This window comes from Centruroides vittatus, unplaced genomic scaffold (genome assembly GCF_030686945.1).
Source record: "Centruroides vittatus isolate TY-2023 unplaced genomic scaffold, ASM3068694v2 contig_717, whole genome shotgun sequence".
NCBI classification, from domain to species: Eukaryota; Metazoa; Arthropoda; class Arachnida; order Scorpiones; family Buthidae; genus Centruroides; species Centruroides vittatus.
Window position 1 is genome coordinate 4,010,727 of NW_027122456.1, and position 25,598 is coordinate 4,036,324.

At 29.2% G+C, this 25,598-nt stretch overlaps 2 protein-coding genes across 2 annotated transcripts in view; one reads left to right on the forward strand and one right to left on the reverse strand.

Annotated features, from left to right (window-relative positions):
- The window catches only part of TTLL12 (Tubulin tyrosine ligase-like 12), a 28,671-nt gene extending 25,055 nt beyond the window's left edge, over window positions 1–3,616 (forward strand). The window contains exons 12-16 of the mRNA XM_067276776.1: window positions 1,610–1,761; window positions 1,838–1,916; window positions 2,006–2,074; window positions 2,377–2,509; window positions 3,278–3,616. Of these exons, the coding sequence (XP_067132877.1) occupies window positions 1,610–1,761; window positions 1,838–1,916; window positions 2,006–2,074; window positions 2,377–2,509; window positions 3,278–3,426 (582 nt within the window). The 3' untranslated portion in view covers window positions 3,427–3,616. The remainder of the gene's footprint in view (window positions 1–1,609; window positions 1,762–1,837; window positions 1,917–2,005; window positions 2,075–2,376; window positions 2,510–3,277) is intronic.
- Window positions 3,617–6,007: 2,391 nt separating this feature from the next.
- Window positions 6,008–25,598, reverse strand: part of LOC136980705 (programmed cell death protein 4-like) — a 51,074-nt gene continuing 31,483 nt past the window's right edge. Inside the window, exons 4-10 of the mRNA XM_067276894.1 lie at window positions 24,365–24,586; window positions 22,075–22,172; window positions 19,908–20,022; window positions 15,385–15,492; window positions 10,029–10,139; window positions 7,579–7,718; window positions 6,008–6,493 (exon numbers count right to left, since the gene is read on the reverse strand). Of these exons, the coding sequence (XP_067132995.1) occupies window positions 6,433–6,493; window positions 7,579–7,718; window positions 10,029–10,139; window positions 15,385–15,492; window positions 19,908–20,022; window positions 22,075–22,172; window positions 24,365–24,586 (855 nt within the window). The 3' untranslated portion in view covers window positions 6,008–6,432. The remainder of the gene's footprint in view (window positions 6,494–7,578; window positions 7,719–10,028; window positions 10,140–15,384; window positions 15,493–19,907; window positions 20,023–22,074; window positions 22,173–24,364; window positions 24,587–25,598) is intronic.

Here is a 25,598-nt window from a genome sequence, read left to right on the forward strand (position 1 = left end):
AATGGAAAGTTTAGGGGCAGGAAGCCTTGATTAACTATATATGAACTTCCAGTTTGTACTGGAAATCACATTATTTCAGTTCAAAAATTTCCTGAATGGAGTTAGCTAGATTGTAGGCATGACTCCATTGCTAACAGGAAAAGTATGATGTACAGGGATAAGGCACTACTAAAATTGAGAGTATCACAAAAAATAATTGCTCATTTAGAAATCACACTTGCCATTTGGAATGATGGACTATAAGTCTGAAATGCATTTCCAATATTATATATGTATATATATATATTACCGGCCAAACTGATTTATGTACTATAAATAGGTGCCAGTGTAAAAAAAAAAGATTTTGTGTAATTGGAAATGCCACACAGTACACCCTGTAAAAATAAATAAAAGATAAAATAAGTTCATTTTTAATTTTAGTTTGACTCTAAAAGTTATTTTTATTATTTCGTTTTGAAAATATTTTCAAAAATTCAAAGTTAATTACCTTTAAAAGTGCATAGCTTAACAAAAACAAAAAAAAAAAAAAAATACAAACTTATAAGTACTGATTAGCTTATTTTTATTTTATAGTTTTGTACAAGTGTTATGTCACTTCTAATCAATACCGTTTTCAGTTAATGTTATCCTAGGTATCAAAGATGGCGGCTCGTCTCCGATTCCAGCAATCAGAAGACGGAACAGTGGCGATGCACGTCCTAACCTAACCTATTCTAATAATTATGGTAATTAGAATAGGTTATGTTAGAACGTGCGTCCCCACTGTTCCCTGTCTTCTGATTGCTGGATTCGGAGACGAGCTGCCACCTTCGATACCTAGGGTAACATTATCCCAGTTTTTTATAATTAAGTAGACTACGTTTGAATAAATATTGTTCATCTAATTGATTGCCTTTTAATTTTATTTTAACCATTAATATACTTGAATAATAATTCTAAATCAGTTCGGCCTAGGACAAACTAGTTTGGCCGGTAACATGTATATGTATATATTTTATCACTTAACTACAAAGTGCGATAAGTCTGTACAATTAGCCACTGGGTTACATCGAAAAGCATTAATCCAGACAAAAAACAAATATTTACAATATATTTAATTAACATCAAATTATACAATGTAATTTATGAAAAACAGTTTAATCCTCAAAGAATGAAAAATTTACAAAAAAGGATAAAATAATTATAAATTCAAAATTTTTGTACATTAAATTAGAAGAATTTTATTTACATATATATGTTACAATATATAATTGTTAAGAAAACAAAATTTACAAAATAAGCATTGTTGATTTTTTTGTAATTCTAAAATGAATTGTAAGATGATATATTTTTAACAATATGCATGAATTATTTTAGGACAGATTAGTCATATAAAATTCATGATGTATCATAAATTTTATTTATTTATTTTTAATTTATTTTATATCATAAATTTTAATTAGAATGAATTTACTTGACTAATTTATAGTCTAAGCAGACATTGAACATACTGAAAGAATGATGATATCTGACAGAAAATCCATATCAATTTCCATATTAATTTCTATATTAATCCATTAATGAAATTTTTGATTTTGTTTTATTATTATAAAATTTTCTTTTCCTTCAGATAGCTTGTAAATACATATCAGATCCAGTTCTGTTTCCCTTGGATAACGTAGGCTTAGTCAAGTTTGATATTAGATATATCATTTTACTGCGAAGTGCCCATCCTCTAAGACTGTATGCTTATAAGCATTTCTGGTTAAGATTTGCAAACAAGTAAGAAAATTTTTGTTTATGTCCCTTATATACATTAAGAGATAATTAATTTGGCAAACTTTGTAATTCAATATAGACTATACTCTCTAGATAATTTTGATGATTATGAAAAACATTTTACGGTAATGAACTATAGGCCAACTGTACTCCAACAAGTAAGTATAAATAAAAGTATTATATTATATGGAAAAATTAAAGAAGCTGAAATGAAAATTGTTTATTGGATAAAATTTTTTTCAACCAGATGTATTGTGACAAATTCATTGAGAAATTTGAGTTGTATTATTCTCAATTCAAATGGTCAAAAATAGAAGTAAGTAGCTAAGATTATTCTCTTATTATGACCGTTTGTATGCTTCTGATTAGTTGTAAAAATGTGCGCCTTTTCTAAATTTTTTACTTATGAAAATATAATTCGTGAAACAGTTTTGAATTTTAACTTTTAACACCATTAAATAATGGTGTTAAAAGTAAATACTTGAATAAACTGTACATAAAAAATAACTTAAAGAATTAATATTAAAATTCAAATTCATTAAATCTGACAATAGTGCACGTTTAAATTAAAACAGTAATGTTGGTTAAAATACAAATATATTTAATATGTTATATCAGGGGGAAATATTTGCTGCTCTAAAAGAAGTGTTTGAGTCAGCTACTTCCAGAACCCCTCCTCTGGGTTTAGCAGAAAGTCCTCAGTCGAGAGCCATGTATGCTGTAGATCTGATGCTTGAATGGAACCGAAATGGTAATATTTCCTGTTTTTAAACAGTTTGATTCTCCTCATACATGCATATAACATAAAATGCTTCAGAAAAAGATGCAATTTTTATATACAAGTATATTAATATATTAGATAAATTACCAGAAATATTGCAAAAGAAAAATTTGGATCTGTTTTGATAGTTAAATGACATCATATAAATAGCACTAGTATTTTTTTCCAATAATAATGCTCATTTTATTAGTGGGTTAATAATTTGTGTCTGAAAATTTGAGAAAAATGTTCATATGTGAACTTTGTAAATGATTGAGACATACTTTCATTACACTAAGGTAATTATTACAGCTATACAGTTTTAACAAGTGCAATTTGAATGACGAGCATCTTTAACTTCATTTTTTATCCTTTTCTTTTTGATTTTATATATATTATCGAGAGAGAATTTATTGATCCTTTTTTATTTTTTGTATTTAAATTTCCTCTGATATACAGTACACAATAATTGAGTATTGAACACAAGACTGAGTTATAAAGGTGGAAAAAGCCAAGTGTTTAATAAATAACTCAGTCTTGTGTTCAATACTCAATACACAGTAAAACACGGTTTCAAAACAGATAAAGTATACAATAATTATAAATTTTTCTTTCACTACCTCGTATACATACATGTATATTTCGTAGTTAATGCTAAAATAATCATTAGGATAAATATCTTGTATTAAGTCATTAATAAAAATGCAAAATAGAAATTTTGTTTTAAAAATTTTTTTAAATTAAAATGTATTTAAATAGATAAAATGTCAATGCATCCGGTCTTGTTGGAAATCAATTGGGCACCAGATTGCAACCGTGCATGCCAATACTATCCTCACTTTTTTGACGACGTGTTTTCGGTGCTGTTTCTGGACGACGCAGAGGACAGAAATGTCGTCTTACTTTAAATTAGTTCGAATGTAAATTGATCTCCTAAGAGTATTAACTAATTTTGTAAAGATTTCCAAAATATTTTTGCAAAGATGCAAATTTATGAGAGGAGAGAATTGTACCTGAGAGTTTAAATTTTCTTATTAAATTAAATTGTGTGTTAGAATGAAGCTATTAAAAAACTGTATATTGAATTTTTATTTATACCCAAAATTTTTTCATTGTAATGTTTCATTTAAACATTTAAAAAAGTGTTAATGTTAAAGAGAATTTTTTTAAATTATAATTTTTGTATGATTAAATTATTTTCAAGAATTTTTCCACTTGAAAAACTGTTTTAAATTTCAAATGTTTGCTTTAAATGTAAGACCATAAAAATTGGGTTATACAATCATATTTTGTTGTAAAAATTTAGAAAAATTCTATCTTACATATCTTCTAAAATAAAAATATCCTGATATATTGATACAAATGCAACAAATATAAGCAATGACAGGTTATTAAATAATATATACAGTATAACTTTTATCCTGAAAATGTTAATAATGTAAATCTAAATATTTTCTCTCAATAAATCATCTCCTTTTGTAAAATGTCTTTTCTTTCCTATATATTTTCACTTTCAAAAATGAAACCATTTTTTAATGAAAAAGAATTAAGAGTGCATTACTATAATAATTTTTATGCTTCCCCCATATTTCCTTTCTAAAATACAATGATCTTGTGGATTTACATGAGTAAAATATATATATATTATATTATAAATTTTTAAACATTTATTTTGACAGTTACTAATGGCACTTAATTCTCTAAGAAACAAAATACAAAATTATTGAAGTGTGGAAACTGAATATTATTAATTTTTTTGAATGGCTGCATCATAAAATGATGATAAAAGCTCCAAAGATTTTGAAGTTAATTATATTTGCTTATTTATTCCACTGTGAATTAGAAAATCTTTTAACCTTAAGTTGGTATTTAATTTTCAGTAGTTCAAGCATATTTAAGATTAATTATACATAAATATCCAGAAAAGTAATTTGTAAACTTTCTTTTTATAGTATGATTAATAGTGTTGAATAAAAAGAAAGTTTTATCATCTTAATCTTGCATAACACTTGATCTTCAAATAAAAATAAATGATTCAATACTTGATGTAAAATTTGATTGAAAATTGTGGATGGAAACTACTTATCAATACCCAGGCAGAAACCTCAGTATGGAATATGTTCACCTCAAACTGCAATGCAGTACTCAATGTCACGACAAGTTCTTCATTGACTGGATTGGTGACTTTTTTCTAGCTTTCATCATTAGCAATTGTGTTCATCCTTAAGTTATGGATCTGTGTAAAACCTCCAATAGTTAGTAGCAACTTGACCCCTCTACCACTCCAAGTGAAATACAACATACACAAACTTGTGCCAATGATGATGCAGCAACTTCTGAATGTAGTTACATCATTTTTCCCATGATTGCAATAATTTTTATGATACCTTAATAAGTTTGATCAAATTAATGGAGGAAGTTGAGTGATATTTCAAAGAAGGTACATTCAATAAGTAACAAACAGTGGTTTTTTGCTTTTCTTCAGCCAAAACTTACAGATAAGTTACAGTATTCTGTAATTATGCTCTCATTCTTTCTACATAGCAATGTAATATTCTCCCAATCATTTTGCGAGTCTAAACAACGTTTTATTGGCATGAAGATGTGCAAAAATGCTCAAAAGGGAGTTTTTGTTATTACAACAAACATTGCAATGAAAATAAAAATGTAGTAGTTATGTCTCCTTTTATCTGGAGATATTAGCACCAGTCTCATATATGATAATGGTAGGAAGTACATTGTCTATTAATAATGTATAAACTTTATTGTACGGCAAAAGTATGTGCTAATTTCAAACCTATGAAATAGTTTTAAAATATTTACTTTATGATGATCAATTCTCAAACCCACATTGTATAGTTTCTGTATGCTATAGGGAATAAACTTAGGATGAGTGAGTCACATCTATACAGAAGTTTCTAAATAGTTCTCTGGAATATCTATCTAGAAGAAAAATTTTCTGAAACTTAGTTTTCAAGGTGCAAGTTCAGACAACAACAACTAATGAGGTAGGAAACAAGGAGTGTGTCAGAATAAAAGTTATCATTTTTGATTAGAGAGTAGATTAATACGTAGATAAATGGTTTTGGAGAAAAATTGCAATGGCAGATGACATGCTTTTCAAATAGAGGTTTTCTAAAGCCTAAAATTACTGTCAATTTATGAATCATACGATAGTTTGAAAGCAGGGTTTCTGGAAAAGCAGACCTTAAAATACAGATGATCTGCACAGAATTATGATAATTGAGTGTTTCTTTAATCTTATATGAACAGATACTGAGATAAATTTCATCTGAACAAAGTTATTACAGAATAATTTGAATCAATACACACACACTTTTTTCACAAGTTTTATTTCACTTTCATTGCCTTTAAACAAAATTCCTGTCAAAATGACTTTATAAGTTCCTCATTGAAGATTGCAAAAACATCTTGGCAACTTTATACATCTTAAAGTGGACAAAAATGCCAATAATAAAATCTTATTTCGAAATTCCCCTACACCAATTTAAATCCACAAGCTGAAATATCAGTGGATTGTATATTATCCATATTGACAGCCACCGTCTAATCGGTTTAGTTATATCTTTGTACGGTGCATCACTGTGTCGATAATGGCAGGATTCCACCAACTTAACAAAAAAAATATACAAAAAAGGTCAACTTAGCCCAAAAATTAAAAACTTTAACATGTCAGGTGCAACAATCTTTGGAAATTAAAAATTATAATAACAAACCAGAAAACAAAATCACAGACTTCCAGTCTATGAAGATAATCGAGTGATCACACTTTACAAGTGGGGAAAAAATTGGCTTAAACAAAACAAAAAAAATGAAAAAACGCGAGAACAAGAGGTATAAACTGGAGGCAACGGATGATCTTTAAATGCGGCACGAGGCCCTCTTTGGGACAATCAGTAAAACTCTTCTTTGATGCGGCCCCCGTCGCCCTCCGAAATAAATCGCTTCCGTCCCCTGAAACAAATTTTATTAACTTTAAATCTGCTTTCATGAATATATTATTTAATTTAAAAGTATTTTAAATTTTAAATCCTATGAAATAATTGTGCTTGGAAAAGATTTAAAAGATTTTGAAATTTAATTAGATAATCCAAAGGAATATGGTATTTAAAAATTTATGTCACACTGTAAAGTTGATTTGATAAATGTAACAACACACAAAAATAGATCTGTCGTGGCATTTATATTAGTGTTTTTCAGCAAATATAATACAACTAATTCATTTTAATATTGTATCATCATAAAGGCCTTTTAAATTAATGATTACATCAGTTAGAGTGAACTTTGAGTACAGCATAGATGGATTATGTACCAATGACAATGATTTTGGCTATCATATAGCTGTAGCATGATGATTGATGATTATTTTTAATGCTGCCTCAAACATCAGACATACAAGTTAGAAAAGTATAAAATATGTTACATTTACAAGCTCATTTTAGAAATTGAACAAGTATAGTAATAAAAAATATTGCTACTATCAAAGCTTTTGAAGAAGCTGAAAACAATGTTTTAATTAATAGTCTAGTAAATTAATACTAGAAGATAACATTTAACACAATTTTTCAGCTTCATAAAGTACTAAGGTTACTCACATATTCTGATAAATACATTGGTAACTATTATTATTTCAGTTTATAAATACATATAATCAATGAGTGAATATCAGCAAGTTTTAAATATTCTGCAAATGACATTTGTCATACAGTAGTGACACATTAAACAACCATTACCATTTCACCCAGTACAGTGGGTTTGAGTAGGTGATTGAGTAGGTAATTGAGTAGGATGCATATACAGATATTTAAAATCTGCAAGGGAAAAAAGTAAAACACAGGTATCTCATATGAAATTTTATGATCATGTGGGGAAAAAACTGCATATAATTATGGGTTCCTTAATTTTCTTGTAATGATTTAACAATATCTTAAATAGTACTTTTCTTAACAATTTAGCTTCAAAATAACATCTTTAAAGATCATACTAAGATTTGTATACTTGTAGTACTAAGATTATATTTAAAAGATTATTTAACTAACCTTGATGGTATATTCTTGACAAGTTCCTGAGGTAGAAAACCACAGTTATGGCACTTATTTACAAACTTTTCAAGTATTACATATGCTGGTGGAACATCAATGCAGATGTCAGCCATCTCATTATAGACCCGTTCAAAACCCTATTGTTAGAAATTAAGTAATATGATAAAATAGAAAAAGCATTTAATACAGAGAAAAATCTGATTCTACAAAATATTTTTAAAACAAATAATAACTTATTAAAAAAGAATGGAAATTCTATTTTCTTATTTCAATGATATATATATTATTATTATTATTATTTTTTTTTTTATACTTTCTGCTCGCTAAAAAAGACACAAAGCATTTTTTGGTGAGGGACAAGACCAAATATATCTGAAAATATCCCCCAAAAATTCATGGAGTTTTTCAAATTGTCTGAATTTCAATCCTAGGTCCAGTCCCTCAGAGCATAGTAAATGGCTGGATGGGCCAGGGCAGTTAATGTGTCAATCTAATATTTTATTACATATTATTTATTCATTCTACAGATAAAATTATTATTAACTGTATTTAAAATAGATCTAATCACAACTAATATATTATTGTGATTAGTTCTATATCTACAGTGAAGCATCGATTAACCGAAAGCTTTCCGGTCAGCAAATTTCTGGTAGTGCTGTGGCACTGCAATCTTTGGCTATGTCTTGGACTACTCCAATATTATTTTTGTTGGTGTGTGTGTTTTAGCTGGCAGCACTGGCACGACCATGAGAGGGTACTTAAGGACGTGCCAGGATTAGAACAAATTTCAACATGGGATAGGTTAATATATTTTTTCGTACATAATCAGTTATCTGAAAAATCAATTTTCTAAACAACCCCAGTCCCCAATTGATTTGGATAATAGATGCTCTACAGCATTTACAAATCAATACAAGTTAATGTACAATAAATCAGTATTGTTAATTTATAGGAAACACTAGTAAGTTTGAAAAAAATTTTGTTTACCTCAAAAAACCATTTTAATGTACAGTACATGGTGAATTCTGTACAACACTAGCTCATTAAAATTGAGTATAATCTGCATTTTAATGCAAGCCATGATTATCTCATGCACTGTACCATAAAGATGTTAATCCAAGTCTTCTCAGCTGAGCTTGCAATTGGGAATTAAGTATTTGGTTTAGAAGACAACCGAAATCACTTCCTATCATTCCATATGTGATCAACAGGAGACAAATCTGGGCAAGCCATGTAAGGATAACACACTGAAAAGCCTGCCTTGTGAAATTGCCAGTATGAGCATGGGCATCATTTTGCTCAAATTGTGCATTACTCCAGTTGTTGGCAAACATAAACAATTAGATTTATCATATTGTCTACATAATATTGGACTTTCACTGAATCCCTCATAACAAAAGAGAAGATTGGAGAATTCTGGGCTATGACCTAAAAACTATAGACAGTGTTTCACAATATGTACCTTTCTACTTTCAATTTTTATTCTTCTTCTTTGTATGCCATATCAGATTCCTGACGTCGGCAAACACCTGGAGTAGGTTAGTAAATAGTTAGTAATGCGCCAAGGTGTATCCTAGGGAAAGTTACATCCAGAGTGGTTTCTCATTGCCTTCTCTGGGGCGCGATGTTACGCAAGGGGAAATGCCTTCCGGGAGGTCTTATAAGGGAAACTGGCCCCTATTCAGGTGTTACAAACGTGGAGAAAACCCAGAAAACTCCACATGGCCAGCCCATCCGAGTGCGTGTGAACCCGCGACCGAACTCCCAGTGTTTAGAGACAGAACTGCTCGGCCACTGGTGGGCCCAATTTTTATTACCCAAATAAAAAAAACTAAAATTAAATGGTGAAATGACTTAATATCTATAAAAACAAATAAATTAATGTAAAAAAATATTTAAATGCTAATTGATACAGCTAATGTATTTAGTCAAGTGACTATGATAGAATACTATCATAATCACTTGACTATTTGTTTGCCATAATAGAATAACATTTTTTAATAATTGAAATATTTAAGAAATTTGTCTGTGGGGAGTATGTATTATGTATTCCCAATAGTGTGTATTCCCAATCAAGGCCACACTATTACCTATTTTCAAAAAAATATTTTTCTTCATTTAGTGTGTTATATTTTGGCTTTTTTATGGCCCAAGCACAACATAATATATCAGTCGTCATATGTGTTCTTCATCTGTTGATGTAAAAGCTAGTATTTATGTTTTTATGTTCCTATAACATAAATATATTTATTACAATTTAAACATAAAATTAATATTTTAAGACCTTAAGATGGCCAATGAAATACTATGACTGAAATATTATGACCATTTAAACTTTAATTAAGTTAATTTGCAATTATAAATTAAAAGAATTGAATGAAATATATTCATTAATTATAACTTTATTCCAAAGTCAATTATATTAAAAAAGATTAAATGTAACTTACATTTTTCATTTGATCTGGAGTAATGATAATACTTGAAGACAAAAAAGTTAACAATTTGCACATTAAATCCATGGCACGTTCTCCCATATCTTCTATCACCATGACAACTGCCTGCAAGAACAAAGTAAATATTAATATCATAAGTTTCTATAGTTTTAGTGATAAATTAAAAACTATTTGTCAACATTTTCATTAAAAACTTTTATTTTTTAAAATTTTGTAGAAATAAATCTTGATTTAAATTATATTATTGAGACGCTATTGAAAAATAACTATTATTATGCAGATTTAATTTCCATGTTAAAAATGAAATTAATTTGTCCACACATTCAATAACAAATCTCACAATAAAAAAACAATGATGATACAGTAATTTGAAATACTGGCTAGTAGAATTCTTTCAAACTTAAACATTACTAATTCCAAATGTTTAAGTCAAATTTGTGATTTTCTTACAGATTTGATTACAGATTAAATATAATGTCATAAAGGAAGGAATTTTTAGATTGAAGTAAATACAGATATTTCTTTGAAACTTAATTGTTTCTTAATGAAATATTTACTTTTACCTTTAGTAGAGTGTACATTATATTCAGCTATTACACATTGTATGTATTGATATGCTTATATTATACTTATTAATACAGTCCAATGTATAACAATGGCTCATCATGAAACTATTATTCTTGAGAAATTATTGATAGAACTTGAAACAGAAGATCAATTAAATATTGATTACCCAAGGCCAGATGTACAGCTAAACAATGAAAATGAGGATATATGAATGATTCAGCTGATGAAAAAGTGGAAAATTTTCATCAGATGCAGCTCCTAAAGTATCTAACTTAACTCTTTGTGACAGAAAGCAATCTACCATAACGATATTCTTTTTAAAATTAATTTGCAATAAATTGATCATTGTAAAAGTTTTTTTAATATTGTAGAATACAAAAGATTGTTCAATATTCTTTTAGAGAGAATCTACAGCTGTTCCCTTTCTATACAAAAACAAAATACTGAACAAATCTTTTGTATTCTTAATACAGTTTAATGTGATAATACAGTTTAATTAATAATTTTTTAAACTATTTTAATTTATTCATTTTCACTTAAATAATAAAATTTATATTGCTTTAGAAATCAATTCTTTAAATATTTCTTTAAAAAAAAATAATAATAAAATAATCAATGAGAGTTTATAGGTTAAACCTGAATAAGTTAACCGATGTTTTTTTTTGTCTGGACTGCATTTCATCAGAGACAAAAACTTCTCAGTGTTATCTTCATTATTCTTTATTCACTATGCATTTCAGGTGCAAGATTTTTCTGTGTAACTTGTACTCCTCATCAGGTGTTACATTTCTACAAATTGGTATAAATACAATTATTACAGTGATTATTACAGTAAAATTACAACTGTTATTACTTCCATTATTTGGATATAATTAAGTTGGGGAAAAAGAAATCCATTATTTTGTTGCTAGATGGATGTAGTGATATATATCTCGTAAAGTATTGATCAAACAAGTTCAGACTTGTGCTCATTGGAAAAGTGACATTCCGTACTAAAAAAAATTCTGTTACAGTTTTTTGATTGGTTGATTTAGTTGTGAGTTATAGGGTATAAAAGATGGAAGTTACCAAAGAGAAAATTTGGTATGTTTTACAATTTTGCTTTGATAAAGGCGAAAATGCAAGCCAGGCGGCTGAAATTGTGAATGATGTTTATGGTCCCGATACTGTCACAGCCAATTATGCACAATTTTGGTTTCGTCGATTCCATTCTGGTAATTTCGATGTTAAAGATGCACCTTGCATAGGTAGGCCCGTCACCAAAAATGACAATAAAATCATGGAAATGATTGAAATGGGCCAGCATGTTAGCAGTCGTAGCATCGCCCAGGAGCTAAAGACTGACCACAAAACAGTTTTAAACTATCTGCTTAAAGCTGGATTCAAAGAGAAGCTTGATGTTTGGGTGCCACACGAATTGATGCAAAAAACATGAAGGATCGAATTTCCATCTGCAAAGCCTTGGCCAAATGGAACGAAATCAACCCATTTCTTAAATGGATGGTGACTGGGGATGAGAAATGGGTCACATATGACAATATTGTGCAAAAACAAGTGTGGTCAAAGCACAGTGAAGCGGCTCAAACGGTGACCAAACCAGGAATAATGGCCAGGAAGGTTTTGCTGTGCATTTGGTGGGACTGTAAAAGAATCATCTACTATGAGCTGCTTCCATATGGTCAAACATTAAATTCGGACCTCTACTGTCAACAATTAAACCATTGGAAGCTAGTGATTGACCAGAAGCGGCCAGAATTGGCCAACAGGAAAGGAGTTGTTTTTCATCAGGACAACGCCAGGCCACACATGTCTATAGTGACTCGCCAGAAACTCCGGGAGCTTGGTTGGGAAGTTTTGATGCATCTACCTTATAGTCCAGACCTGGCACCAAGCAATTACCATTTTTTTTATCATTGCAAAACTTCCTTAGTGATAAAAAATTGGCATCAAGAGAAGATTGTGAAAATCGCTTAGTTCAGTTTTTTGCCAATAGGGACCAGGGCCTCTATGAGAGAGGCATTATAAAGTTACCTTTAAAATGGCAACAAATTATAAAACAAAACAGTGCATATTTGACCTAAATCGGACAATCCGAACCTCGTTAAATAAAGTCTTGAAATAAACGTAAAAATAATGGATTTCTTTTTCCCCAACCCAAATATTTACACAATAGTGAACTAACCTGTTTTATGTTTAGACATACAACTACACAGTGTTGATGTTGTATCCCCTAAGGCATTTCTAACTGTATTTCTTTCTGTTTGCTTGCTCTTTAACCCCTCCCATACATTGCCAATCTCCATGCCATTATTTAAGTTTATGGTTTTGTTTTTATTAACAATTGCAAAGTGTTCTTTGAATTTACATAGATTAGACTTAAATATGACCAATCACCATGAACAAATCACTGCAGCAGGTTTGGATGCACAATCAATGAAAAATGTGTGAAAATAATCCACAGAGAAAAAGACAATTATCTATGCAAATTCAAGGAACACTTTGCAATTGTTAATAAAAACAAAATCATAAACTTAAATAATGGCATAAAGATTGACAATGTATGGGAGGAAATGGGATGGGCTAAAGAGCAAGCAAACAGAAAGAAAGACAGTTAGAAATGTCTTAGACTCTAAGACTTAGAGGATACAACATTGACACTGCATAGCTATATGTCTAAACATAAAACAGGTTAGTTCACTATTGTGTAAATATATCCAAATAATGGAAGTTGTAATACTAGTTGTAATTTTACCATAATAATCACTGTTATAATTGTATTTATACCAATTTATAGAAATGTAACACCTAATGAGGGGTGCAAGTTACACAAAAAAATCTTGCACTCGAAATGCATAGTGAATAAAGTATAATGAAGATAACACTCAGAAGTTTTTGTCTCTGATGAAATGTGGTGCTGACAAAAAAAAACATTGGTTAACTTCTTTGGATTTAACCTATGAAGTCTCATCAATTTTTTTGAAGAAATATTTAAAGAATTGATTTCTAAAGCAATATAAAGAAAACCACACCATTGATATAATACATAGCTATTCTTATAGTAAATAAAATTTATCTTCAATAGAAGATACTTGAAAGACACAAATATCATAATTCTTCAGAATATTTTATTATTCATATATATTTGACCTGAAATTCAACTCTGTCACTAGAATTTTCTACAAATTTAATATCATAACATTGTGGATAAGAAAAATTATCTAAATAAAATTAATTTTACAGTTTTTACATAAAAGAACGAGTTCTCTAATTTAATTAAAATTGAAATTATAAGCAATATATAGACTCAAAACAAGATTTATGGAAAACAAACTTTAGCAATAAAATAACTGATCAGATACCTGTGATCAAGAAGTATCGGGAATGGTTCAATAAAACAAAAGATTTGGATTTATTCATCAACATTTATTTCGTCCCTTTCAAAGTAATCCCCTCTCACTACAATGTATTCTTATGCCAACATTTTTTCCAATCCTCAAAACATGCTTTAAAGTCATTTTTGTAAAAACTTCTTCAGGACTTTCCACAAAACAAAACTTGCTGCATCTTTCAACTCAAAATGGTGACCACAAAACTGAAATTTTAGTCAAAGGAACAGGAAAAAGTCATATGGTGCCATATCAGGTGAATACAGAGCTTGTAGAACTGTATTTATTAAATTTGTGGCCAAAAATTCACAAGCAACAAGAGTACTGTGAGAAGATGCATTATTGTAATGCAAAATGCAAGAGTTTTCTTACCAGAAATCAGATCATTTTCTACAAATTGCTTCAGAAAAATGACACAAAACGCTGAAATAATATTCTTTGTTGACAGTTTTGCCAGTTGGAAGGAATTTGTGATGCACATCATCATGTCAATCTAAGAAAACAGTCAACCTGACTTGGTTTATGGCTGACTGACACGTTTTTTTAGGTCTTTTGAGTGCTATTCAATTGATTATTGATCTGTTTTGGTGTTAAAAGCTTACAATCAGTTGTAATGATGAGTTTTAAGAACAATTCACCTTGAAAAAGCATTTCCTTGGCCACTCAAATATGTTATTTTTGGAAAAAATTCAACATTTTCAGGACAACTCCAGAAGTGATGCATTGCAAATCCAAACGATTTTTAAAAATGCTTGACAAGATCCAAATGATACAGGAACATGTTTAGCAATAAGGGACATTACTGAACAACAATCATTGAGCTCCAAATCTCTGACTTGAGTGAAGTATTGTTCATCAGTTGAAGTGGATGGTCTACCAGAGTGTGGTTCATCTTTGACACATTTTCTGCCTTCCTTGAACATCTTGTATCACTCAAAAACTCTTGTTTTTGATAGATTGTTGTCACAAATTCTTTTGGAACCATTTTCAATGTTTTTGTAGCAGTAATTTTGTTGCAAAAACAAAATTTAATGCATGTTGTTAGCTCAATTACACTCAACATTTTGAAAACAAATTGCTGGTGTAAAAAATGAGTGTTTATTTGCAAATGAAAACAGACTATGACAAACAAACATTGCTAACTGTTGCTGCTAACTGTCAATAAAAGTCATACCAAATGATAAAAAAACAACAACAATGCCTCTTGCACACACACAGTTTAAATGAACCATTCCCAATACTTTTTGATTGCAGTAGTATACCATTTAAAAATTCATTGATATTCAAAATGAGAATGTAAGATTGATTTAAGATAGATATTTTAAAAATTTAAATTAATATTTACAAAAAAAAAAAAAAAAAAACAAAATACAATAAACAAAAATCTCAAGAATTACCTCATATACAAGTTCATGATGAAAATGTGGAACCTCTAATTCCTGCAGACAACGTGTTGCTTCTGCTATATCTCCAGATGAGAGATATTCTTGGAGAAGCAGTTGTATCTAAAATTTATAGTTTGAAAACTTATCAATGAAATAGATTTGAAATTAATTAAATTAACAATTTCAAACTTCATTTATAAAACTGAATTTTGAATTGATAAGCTTGCATAGTGTACATAAAAATTGTGAATCATTAGTAGTAACTAACTAACTTAACAAAAGTCAAGAATACTTTATTTGTCAATTTTATTTAAACATTTAAGCATATTAAAAAAATATTCTGAATCTATTTGAAAAGAGGAATGTAATATATTTAAGATGAATTAGTCTAAGACATTTAGGGTGTGACTATGCAGACGCAAATTTAGAGCAAGCGATTTGGTTTTCGCAAAGGAAACCATGCACAAGCAAGAAGTGAGAAATAACACTGGTAAGAGCAAATTTCTGGTTCTCGCACATATCTGACAGGTTTTGATATTTATCACATCTTGCCTCTTCTTGCCACATATTCTCGCTCACTTGGAAAATTTGCTTGCTCGCGTCTGCATAGTCACACCTTTAGGTGATCTATTTCTTTTCTGCACAGAAATATAATGTGTTATTGAAGTTGCTGACTGTATTTACTTATGAATATATGAATGATTGCAGCCAAGACTAGTTTATTATTATTAGAAACAGTTATTTTTGTAACAAAGAATTTAAAGTATTTGCTTTTCTTTTTTTTATTGCAATTTATAGTCTGTTTTTGATAAACATGCTTTTTTAACCTTTTTCTTTGGCATTGGAAGAACTAAATATGAGTTTTTTTTTATTTTTATTATAAAAAAACAGTAATGCCTTTTTATTGTGCACCTCTTTTTTAAATTTTTAGTCATTAATGGTCAAACATATGTAATTCATAAACCCAATTAAGACAAAAAGACAAAATCAAATACTATTGTAGAAGATACTAGACATACTCCCCTCTACAATTTTTTGTTTTGATTTTAGATAATCCATTAAGGGCAATAGTAGTTCCATGTTAGAGTCATTAAGAATTACACATTTAAATAATTCCTAAAACAGACTTTATTGTTAAACAAATATTCATAATTTATACAGTCTTTTTTGCTACAATATCACAAAGCAACAGCATTAATGATTTAAGTGTTAATTTTGACAATAGGCTTACTTTTAAACACTATATTGACAATACTATAAATGTTTTGGTTGTATTCAGTAAATTAACCCTCCTGATATTGCATATTCTTATTTAGGTTCTTCAACATTTACAAGACAAGAGTTCTGCTTATAAATTTTTTAATGGTCTTATTCCCCATTATTTTAACATATGTATAGTGAATTTTAATTCTCATAACTCTTCTTGTTTTTATCACTGTTTGACTATACATAATATTTTGATATTTCATTATTTTATATTTTTTTAATGAATTTTTAGACTCAAACATATTTATTTTTTCCATTTATCATCATTTAATTCACATAATTAGAGCATAATATGCACCTGTTTAACTAGATTAAGTATTACATGTCAATCATTTTTATACATTCAACTGAGACTGGTAGGTCTGTTGAACATCATTTATTCAAAGGCATTCTTACTTCTAAGAAATATTGTAAAAATATTTTTTATATCATGAAACTATGCAATAACCAAGTTTGTATCTTAATGACTATTTTTATACATATACTTTTTAGCTTTTGTATTACTTGTTTAATTTTTTTTTGTATTTTTTGTTGCTTTTAATGGGGATTTTGCTATGGAGCAGTTATCAAAAGTTCATCTTAAACACTATTATAATTCAGTTTTTTAGGCTTACTATCCCAGAGAATCATCATTGATTTATCAACTCTGTCAAAAACATAGAGGACCTAGTATATCCTGACTACTGTAAATACAAACAATATTGTAATCAAGCTCCATATCTATTATAATTTGCTTTTCCGTTACAGTTGTGCTGTTATATTTTGCTTTTTACTTCTGTTTTGTTTTGAGGCAATTTTATTGTTATTTTGGGAAGCTCATTTTGCCTAATCTACATCATCTTGCAAATAAATAAGTAAATAAACTTCTTACAAAATAGTACATACATGTAGATTCCTCTATATTGTGATCAATAGGGTGTGCACTTTTCAAAACTAATAGACAGTGCTACTATTGGGCTTGTGGATAGGTAGATTCCTGTTTCGTCTATCATATTGTGTATACTGTTTAAAAATTGCTTTTTTTACTTATTTAGGTTTTTTAAAAATGCTAGTTAATTGTTGTTTGCCTCAGTGCCAATGATAAGAAATATCCAGGTTTGAAATTTCATAAATTTCTGGATGAACAGATACAAAGATAAAGACAGGAAAGAAAATCAGTGAATATACTCGAATCTGTAGCAGGCAAAATTATAAGGACAATTAATTTTGAATAGTTTAGGATAATAATACTCTACAAATGTAAATATATTTTAATGAAAAACTGAATGGAAGATTATTACATCACACCCAGTATTATAACAGCAAATCATTTTAACTTTTGAAACTTTTGAAATCTTAACAGTTTTAAACACTAATAACACCGAGATCTTTCAGCAGCTGAAATTTGAAATATATATGAATTATGAGGTGCTGGAGAGTTTCAGAGAAATAGCTACAATGATTAATCATTCTAAAACTGCTGTGGCCAATATATAGACAAAACAAGAAAATTATGGAAAATGAAGAGAAGTGGACACAAGAAAAAATTAAGTGACAGAGATAAACAAAGGTTTTTTCCTCACTAAACAACAAGTAAATTAGCAGATACCTGGTAGACAGGACAATTTATCAAAATCTGTGTCCCTCAGATGATATGGTGATGTATTCATGATAATAACAACATAAAATACTGCAAAATAAAAGTGATACCTAATTTGACACCTGTTCACAAGCCACAAAGACTTCAATGGGCTAAATCTGTCATGAGCCAAACCAAAGAGTGGAAAAAGTCGCAATTTTTTTTTTCCTGATTTAAAAAAAAAAAAAAAAGGCAAAATTTAGACTGACCAGATGGTATTGGCATGGTGTGAAAAGAAGCCAAAGTTAGAATAAGTATCAGTTAGGAGGTGGCACTGTAATGGTTTAGGATGTTTTTGATTCAATAGGAAAACTGATACTGCCATTGTTGATGAAAAAATGAATTTTTCAAAATATCAAAATATATTAAAAAATAATTTAATTGCATTTGGACCTTTAATTGGTAAAAATAATTTAATATTTTGACAAGACAATGCTTGCTCCACTCCATGCATCAAAATCAACTAAGAACTGATTTATTAGTGAAAATAAAAAAATGTATTAGACAGGCCTTCTAGAAGTCCAGATGTTAGTCCAACAGAAAACTAATGGAGTATAATAACAAAAATAGTTTATGGTCAAAATAAGTATTATTCTCAAGTAAATCAGTTAAAATTAGCAATTATGGATGCTTGAGAAAATATTGCAAAAATTGATTCAAACTATGCCTGATAGTGTGTTTGATGTTAAAAGAGGGTTTAAATAAAAGGGGGTCCAATTAAATATTAAATGATACAAACTTTTCCACAAATATGGTGTCCTTATAATTATGTTACATTTAAAAATACAGTTAATTTCAAAAACAAGTGTAAAAATGTCTTAATTATCATCAAACATTATTGATAATCGATTTTTAACATTGTTTTGTAATTATTATTATGTATCTAAAATTTCAAAAGAATATTACAAATTGAAGTTGAGTAATTAAAACAAAATTGCTGTTCTCATAATACTGTTACAAGATTGGAAATGAAAGCCAATAACTGTAAAAGCATCAGTTTATACTTACAAGATATTATTTTAAGCTTGTGTACCTTTCTAAAAGTTCTGCCTTTGTTCCTGTTGACTTGGTCCCTAATTTGTTTAATTTCTTTCATAATTAAGTAACTGTTGCATTCTTTAAGTCCATGTTTTTATAAGTAGATTAAAACTTCCCATTCAGTTTCCACTGTTTATTCACTACTGAAAGTTAAGATGACACTAGCACTGCAAGAGACATGATTTAAACCACGCATGCCCCCTTTCACACCTATTAACCAATATTCTAATACTAATTCTCTCTCAGGGAGAACTGGTTTTAGAATATTGAATTGGAATATGCTATTCTATATTGAACTTATATTATAATTCTCTCTTTATTATTCTAAAAATCTGTATTTTGTACCACAAGGTATAGCTAGATCTCAATTAAGTAAATATCAGCTAAACCAACAAACATTAACTCATTGGCTAATTTAAAATGTATAGTATTTACTATCTTTAATGGAAAAGACCATACCAAAAAACATTTTAATCATTTAAAGAATTTATATTTAAAAATTTTAAAAGATGCTTTTTAAATGTCTAAAATATTCTTTTAAATAAAATATAAATTTTATCACTTTTCACATAATTATTATATATAAAACAACACTATCAAATTTTAAAATTACCTGTCGAATTAGATATTTCACTGGACGCATTCCACCACCTACACCCCAAACATTATCCAAACGAACCAATCCATGTTTCATGCTAAGTAAAGTATCTGCATGTTCTAAAGCAGCTCTGAAAACATATTTATTTCAATAAATCAATATGTTATGTCAATTTTTGGTAATTTTATATATTATTGAAATTTAATTATATTATATTATAAATATCAATTAATTTTATTATATTATATATATATATATATATATATATATAATATATATAATTAAATTAACTGTATATATTATATAATATTAAATTAAATTAAATTGTATAAATTATATTAATTTAATATATTATAATAAAATTATATAAAAACATATGTAAATTATAAATTAAATTAATTAATGTGTGTGTGTATGTGTGTGTGTGTGTATATATATAATTTACCATTATACAATCAGTTACTATTACCATATTTTGTGGCATAAAAGAAGGAAAAACGTTTATTTTACTTAATCAAAGGATGTGAAGCTTTTTATAATATATTTTTCTCTTCAACCAATACCTCATTGATAGCCAAACTGGTTTGGCTATCAATGAGGACTTATCATATCACAATGAAAAAAGTGACCAAATTAGAACTTCTTTATTCCTTAAAATGTACATTTTGGAGTTAATTAAGTTCTAATTTGAATTTCGAATTAAAGAATAAAGAAGTTCTAATCTGGTCAACTTTCTGACTGTGATGTCATAAGTCCTTGTTAACAGCCAAATTGGTAGCTATATTAATAAAAGAGAAAAATGGAAAAAATTTCTTAAATACTGCCCTGTGTATATAGGTGAAGTTGTGATCTTCTGTAGGCTAGTGAATTTCCCAAATGATCTTCAGTGGGTTACAGTTTATCTCTATCTAACCCAACTCTTGAATAAAAATAACATGTTTAATTACACATAACATTAGTATTATTATTATTTACTACAGATAAGCAGCTTTTGCATGTATTCATGTTGAATATTTTAATGGTAAATTTTAATTGCAAATGACTTCTTTTAAATGGCTCTTGTTCCCTGATAAATATAAATGTGCATTCTAATTTTACTTTCTTAAATTAGAATACAGTAAAAAAAAATTAGGGCAGATTCCAAAAGGCAAAGTTTGGATTAAATTAAATACACTAAAAATTTTTTCTAATATTCTATGCTGAAATGGGAGTGCATTTTATATGCCATAAAATACAGTCACTTCCCTTAATAAGAAAGTATATTGCATTTATATAAATATGTGAGAACCAAAGCTAGTATTTTTGTAATTTTGATAATCCTAATTTTTTTTTTTTTTTAACAAAAATTAAAGGAAATTATATTTAGGCCTAAATTAATAAATTTGCAAGATTTTTCCACTGAAAACACTTCCTTCATGGGTGATACATTTTGATAAGAACCACTCATTGAAGGAAGTCCTATAAAAAAATTGGGGATTGGACTAACCACCAATGCCCTGCATAACCTTACCAAATTTGGGCATCAGAATAGTAGAGTAAATAACCCCAAATAAAAATAGAGGGAAAAGAAAGTCAGGGAGAGTTCACCTGCCCGTTTTTGAAGTGTGTGCTCATTCTTGCCAAGCTCCACCACTGATCTTCCCAAGTTCTGCAATTTCCACCAGACCTTAGTTGCTCCGAGCTATGAACAAGTGTTGTGGATATTACATATTCTGGGCTTTTGGATTCAACACTCATCATAACCAAGCCTTCCCCTCTTCAGGATGTCCAAGCGATTGTCGAACATTACAGATCCAGGTATTTATTGACCTGCGTATGTAATTGTAAACACACACTTGTATAAGCATGCAAAAAGTTTTAGACTCTCCCTCTGTCTATTTTTCTTTGTAAGTTTTAGTCTCTTAAAAAATAAATATTTGTTGTTTTATGGTTAAATGCATAGTGGAGTGCATTATTCCTGTTGTGCTGTCTCTCAACTCCCTCCCTCATCCAGGCCCATTCATTCCTTCATATGCTACTGCTTACATGATAATTATTCGGAAGATTCCTGTGCACCTAGTCACAGGTGGTGTCAGTCTTGACTTGGGTATTGCTGACATAGATGTCGCAGTGCCAACGTAATGATCACAAATATCTACATAAGAAAAGTATTAACTTATTGCTTTCTGACTTTTTCAATTACCTGGCATGTTCACATTCAACTTTTCCTTTATAACCTTGAACGAATTTCGGTGGAAGACAATCATCAGCAACAGCACGTGCTATAAAATTTCCAAGAACCTAATAAAAATAGTTAGTTTAATAAACAATTTGCCTTTTAAAAATTAACTACATTTTAGAAATAATTGGTAAAAATGTTTATATTATCTACTCATGAAGTGCAGTGTGTCACTGTCTCAGCTTCTCTCTTCCATAGCAATTGCCATGCTCAAAATCAATATATCATCACAAGAGATGAGAAAATGTATCTTTACACCAGTTTGAAGAAAAGGAAACAATAGATAAAACTTGAGAAGACAACACCTCAACCCAGGGTCAGGGTCAAACTGCACTTTCAACAAAATGCTCTCCATCTATTGAAATTGTGATGACACATATTTCAAACTTCTTCCAAGGAATAGGATAATCACGGCTAATCTCTATTGTCAGCAACCATAATGTCTAATAATGTCTAACTTAGGCTATTTGACAGAAATCACTATTAGGTGATCCTCCAACATGACAATACCTGCCCACATACACAGTAAATCCCACAAAGTCCACCTTTCAAGAGTTTGGATGGGAGATCTATTCCCACCCAACATAGTCTCCAGACTTTGCCATGTTGGATTATCACTTCTGAGATCTCTCCAACAAACTACAAGGTATTTCCTTTGGCAATAAGAAAGCTTTAACTTCTTTGTCTCCAAAACACTTCAGTTCTATTACAAAGGAACTGAAAAACTGTCTGAACAATAAGAGGCTGAAAATAGTGAAGGAGACTATGCAATATAGTCTCCTTCACTATTTTCACTAGTATCCTTCACTATTTTCACTACTTTCAGTTAATCAACTGAAAGTAACTAGTGTAAAAATGCTACAAACTTATGTTACAACCCAATACATATGTATTATATATATGGATCTAGATAAGAAAATGCAAAGTAGAAAATATCAAAAATAATTTCAATAGGATATATCAATTTTCAATTTCAACACAGATTCATAATTAAACCTGAAGAAATAAAGACAGATTTGCAAAAATATCTAAGTTTCTGCTGTAAAAATGCACTTAACCTTATAAAACATTTGTACAAGAAATATAACCTTTGTCAGAAAAGTTCTAGGACAAAGCTCATAAAAAATAGAAAATTACAATTATCAAGTAATGATCCTAATTCCCTCAACTATCTATACACAATTGTCAAAGTTTCTGGAGGTCCTGGAAGCAAGCAGAGAAAGCCTCAAGTGTGATGCTTCTTAGCTCATTTGTCACAGTTCGTTGATGTCTGTGATATTTGATGAAACGCCTCTTTCAGTTGCTTGACAAAACATCCCTTTCAGTTACAACTCTTTGTCAGAAAAGTGTGATTTTTTCTTGTTTCCATGAGTGAAAAAGCAACTGAAAGGGACAGGACATTTTGTCAAAATATCGCAGACATCCAACAAACTGACAAATGAGCTAAGAAGCATCACACTTGAAGCTTTCTCTGCTTACTTCCAAGACCTGCAGAAACATTGGCAAATGTGTATAGATAGCTGAGGGAACTAATTTGACAGGAACTAGGATCATTACTTGGTAATTGCAATTTTCTATTTTTTACAAGCTTTGTCCTGGAACTTTTCTGACAAAGAGTAAGTGTTACTAATTGTTTTATATAAATTATTAAACCAGAATCAGTTTATAATCTTTAAAATTAATATCAAAATTATAGTAGAAAAAGTTTTAATCTTCCAGTTTTTATTCATTTCTTCTAGAATTTTCTAAAATAAATTTCAATATTTTTCAGAATCCAAAAATACGGATAAACATTACAACTTTCATAATGAAATTTTACTGTAAAAAAGTGTGAATTCAGATCTAACTTTTATAATCAGTATTATTTTTGTAGAAAAACTATTTGGATACTTGATTGTAGTGTCTTTTTTATGTCAGTATAAAATATTCTCAGTTTCGTTATAATCAAGACTTAGTAAAATAGATTCATATCACAATAAGTTGTTCTTAATAATGTGTGATGACCTGTTTACATAAAAACAAATTTGACTGAATTCTCTCTACAAAATTAATGTCAATCAGTCTTCAAATCTAAAATGATATAAACTGACACCAAGTACTAATTCTTTAAATATCAACTAAGTAAAATGCAAAATATAAAAAAACAAGATAGCCTGTATGTTATCTATGTATAAAATACATATTTAACAATCTTGGTAATTTAATAAATTATTCATTAAATTATTATATATATTAATACATGTGTTTAACTTACTGTTGGAGCATCTGGAGTATCTAATACTAAATCAGAAAGACTCATTAATAATGTGTCAAATCCTTTTGCTATATTTTCTTGAGACAGAATCTGGCCATATAAATCAGAGAGAAGAATAGATGTCATTTCACAATGAGAAGGCTTCCGATCCATAGCAAGTTGAATTACTGTCACAACCAATTTTGGCTTTTGACGACCAAGATTTAATTCATTCAAAGATATCTAAACATAATAAGTTAAATTTATTTTTTATAGTGGATATGTTACAAACACAAATTATATATTTTAAATAATTTTTTCAACTTAGCAAAAAAATATTAAAAATGTAATTTTAAATTAATTACTATAGTTACATTATTAATATTAAAGCAATAGATTAAAGACAAGTATAACAGCAAGACCATTTTTGGGACGAAACTATATCTCAGAGACTCAGGGCTCAACTGCGCACTGTTTTCTAAGGAAAAGGAGAAAAATGAGCACTAACCAATGAGGAAAAGCCAACACCAGTACTCAGGGTCTTGATGTAGATTATGGCAGGCTTTGTTGCCACTGTGGTTACGATGGGTTACGTTGTCAGGGCTATGGTGAGTGGGAAGATATTTGTACCCAAATTGTCCCAATGTCGCTCTTGTCATTTCGATGAGAGCAAGAGAATATATGTGTAATGTGTGTCACACGTGTGTCAAAATTCAATTTCACAATGTTCGCATTTCAAAATTCCCAACGAGCAACTCATGCACAAATCTCTCACTAATGCCTGTTTGTAGAAACAGTGTCGTCATTTTGTATTTTATTTTGACTCAGTTCTCAGTCCCGACTACCTACAAATCTAGTTTTTATTTTTTTTTTAAGTGCACATGATTTGGGCACCAAATACTCTGTTCCAAATTGCAACTCCTGACATGTACTCCTTCATACCTCTAAGGTTCCAGCCGTTGACAGCAGCGCAATTTTATAGACAAGACATAGTCTCGTCAATAATACAAGTGGTGTTAGAAATTAAATATACTTCTAACAAATAAGAAAAAGCACTAAATAAATTTTTTATTTTTAAATTAATAAATATGGTGTTATTTTATTCATTTATTCTTTTATCAAAATGTTTTAAAGTCTGCTTTAACTCTAGAATTAAAACAGAATTTTAGACTTACGTACTTAAAGCATACTGGATACTTGTGCTAAGCCTTGCAATAGAACATTTATAATAGTTTTACATATCTTCATGTGTATT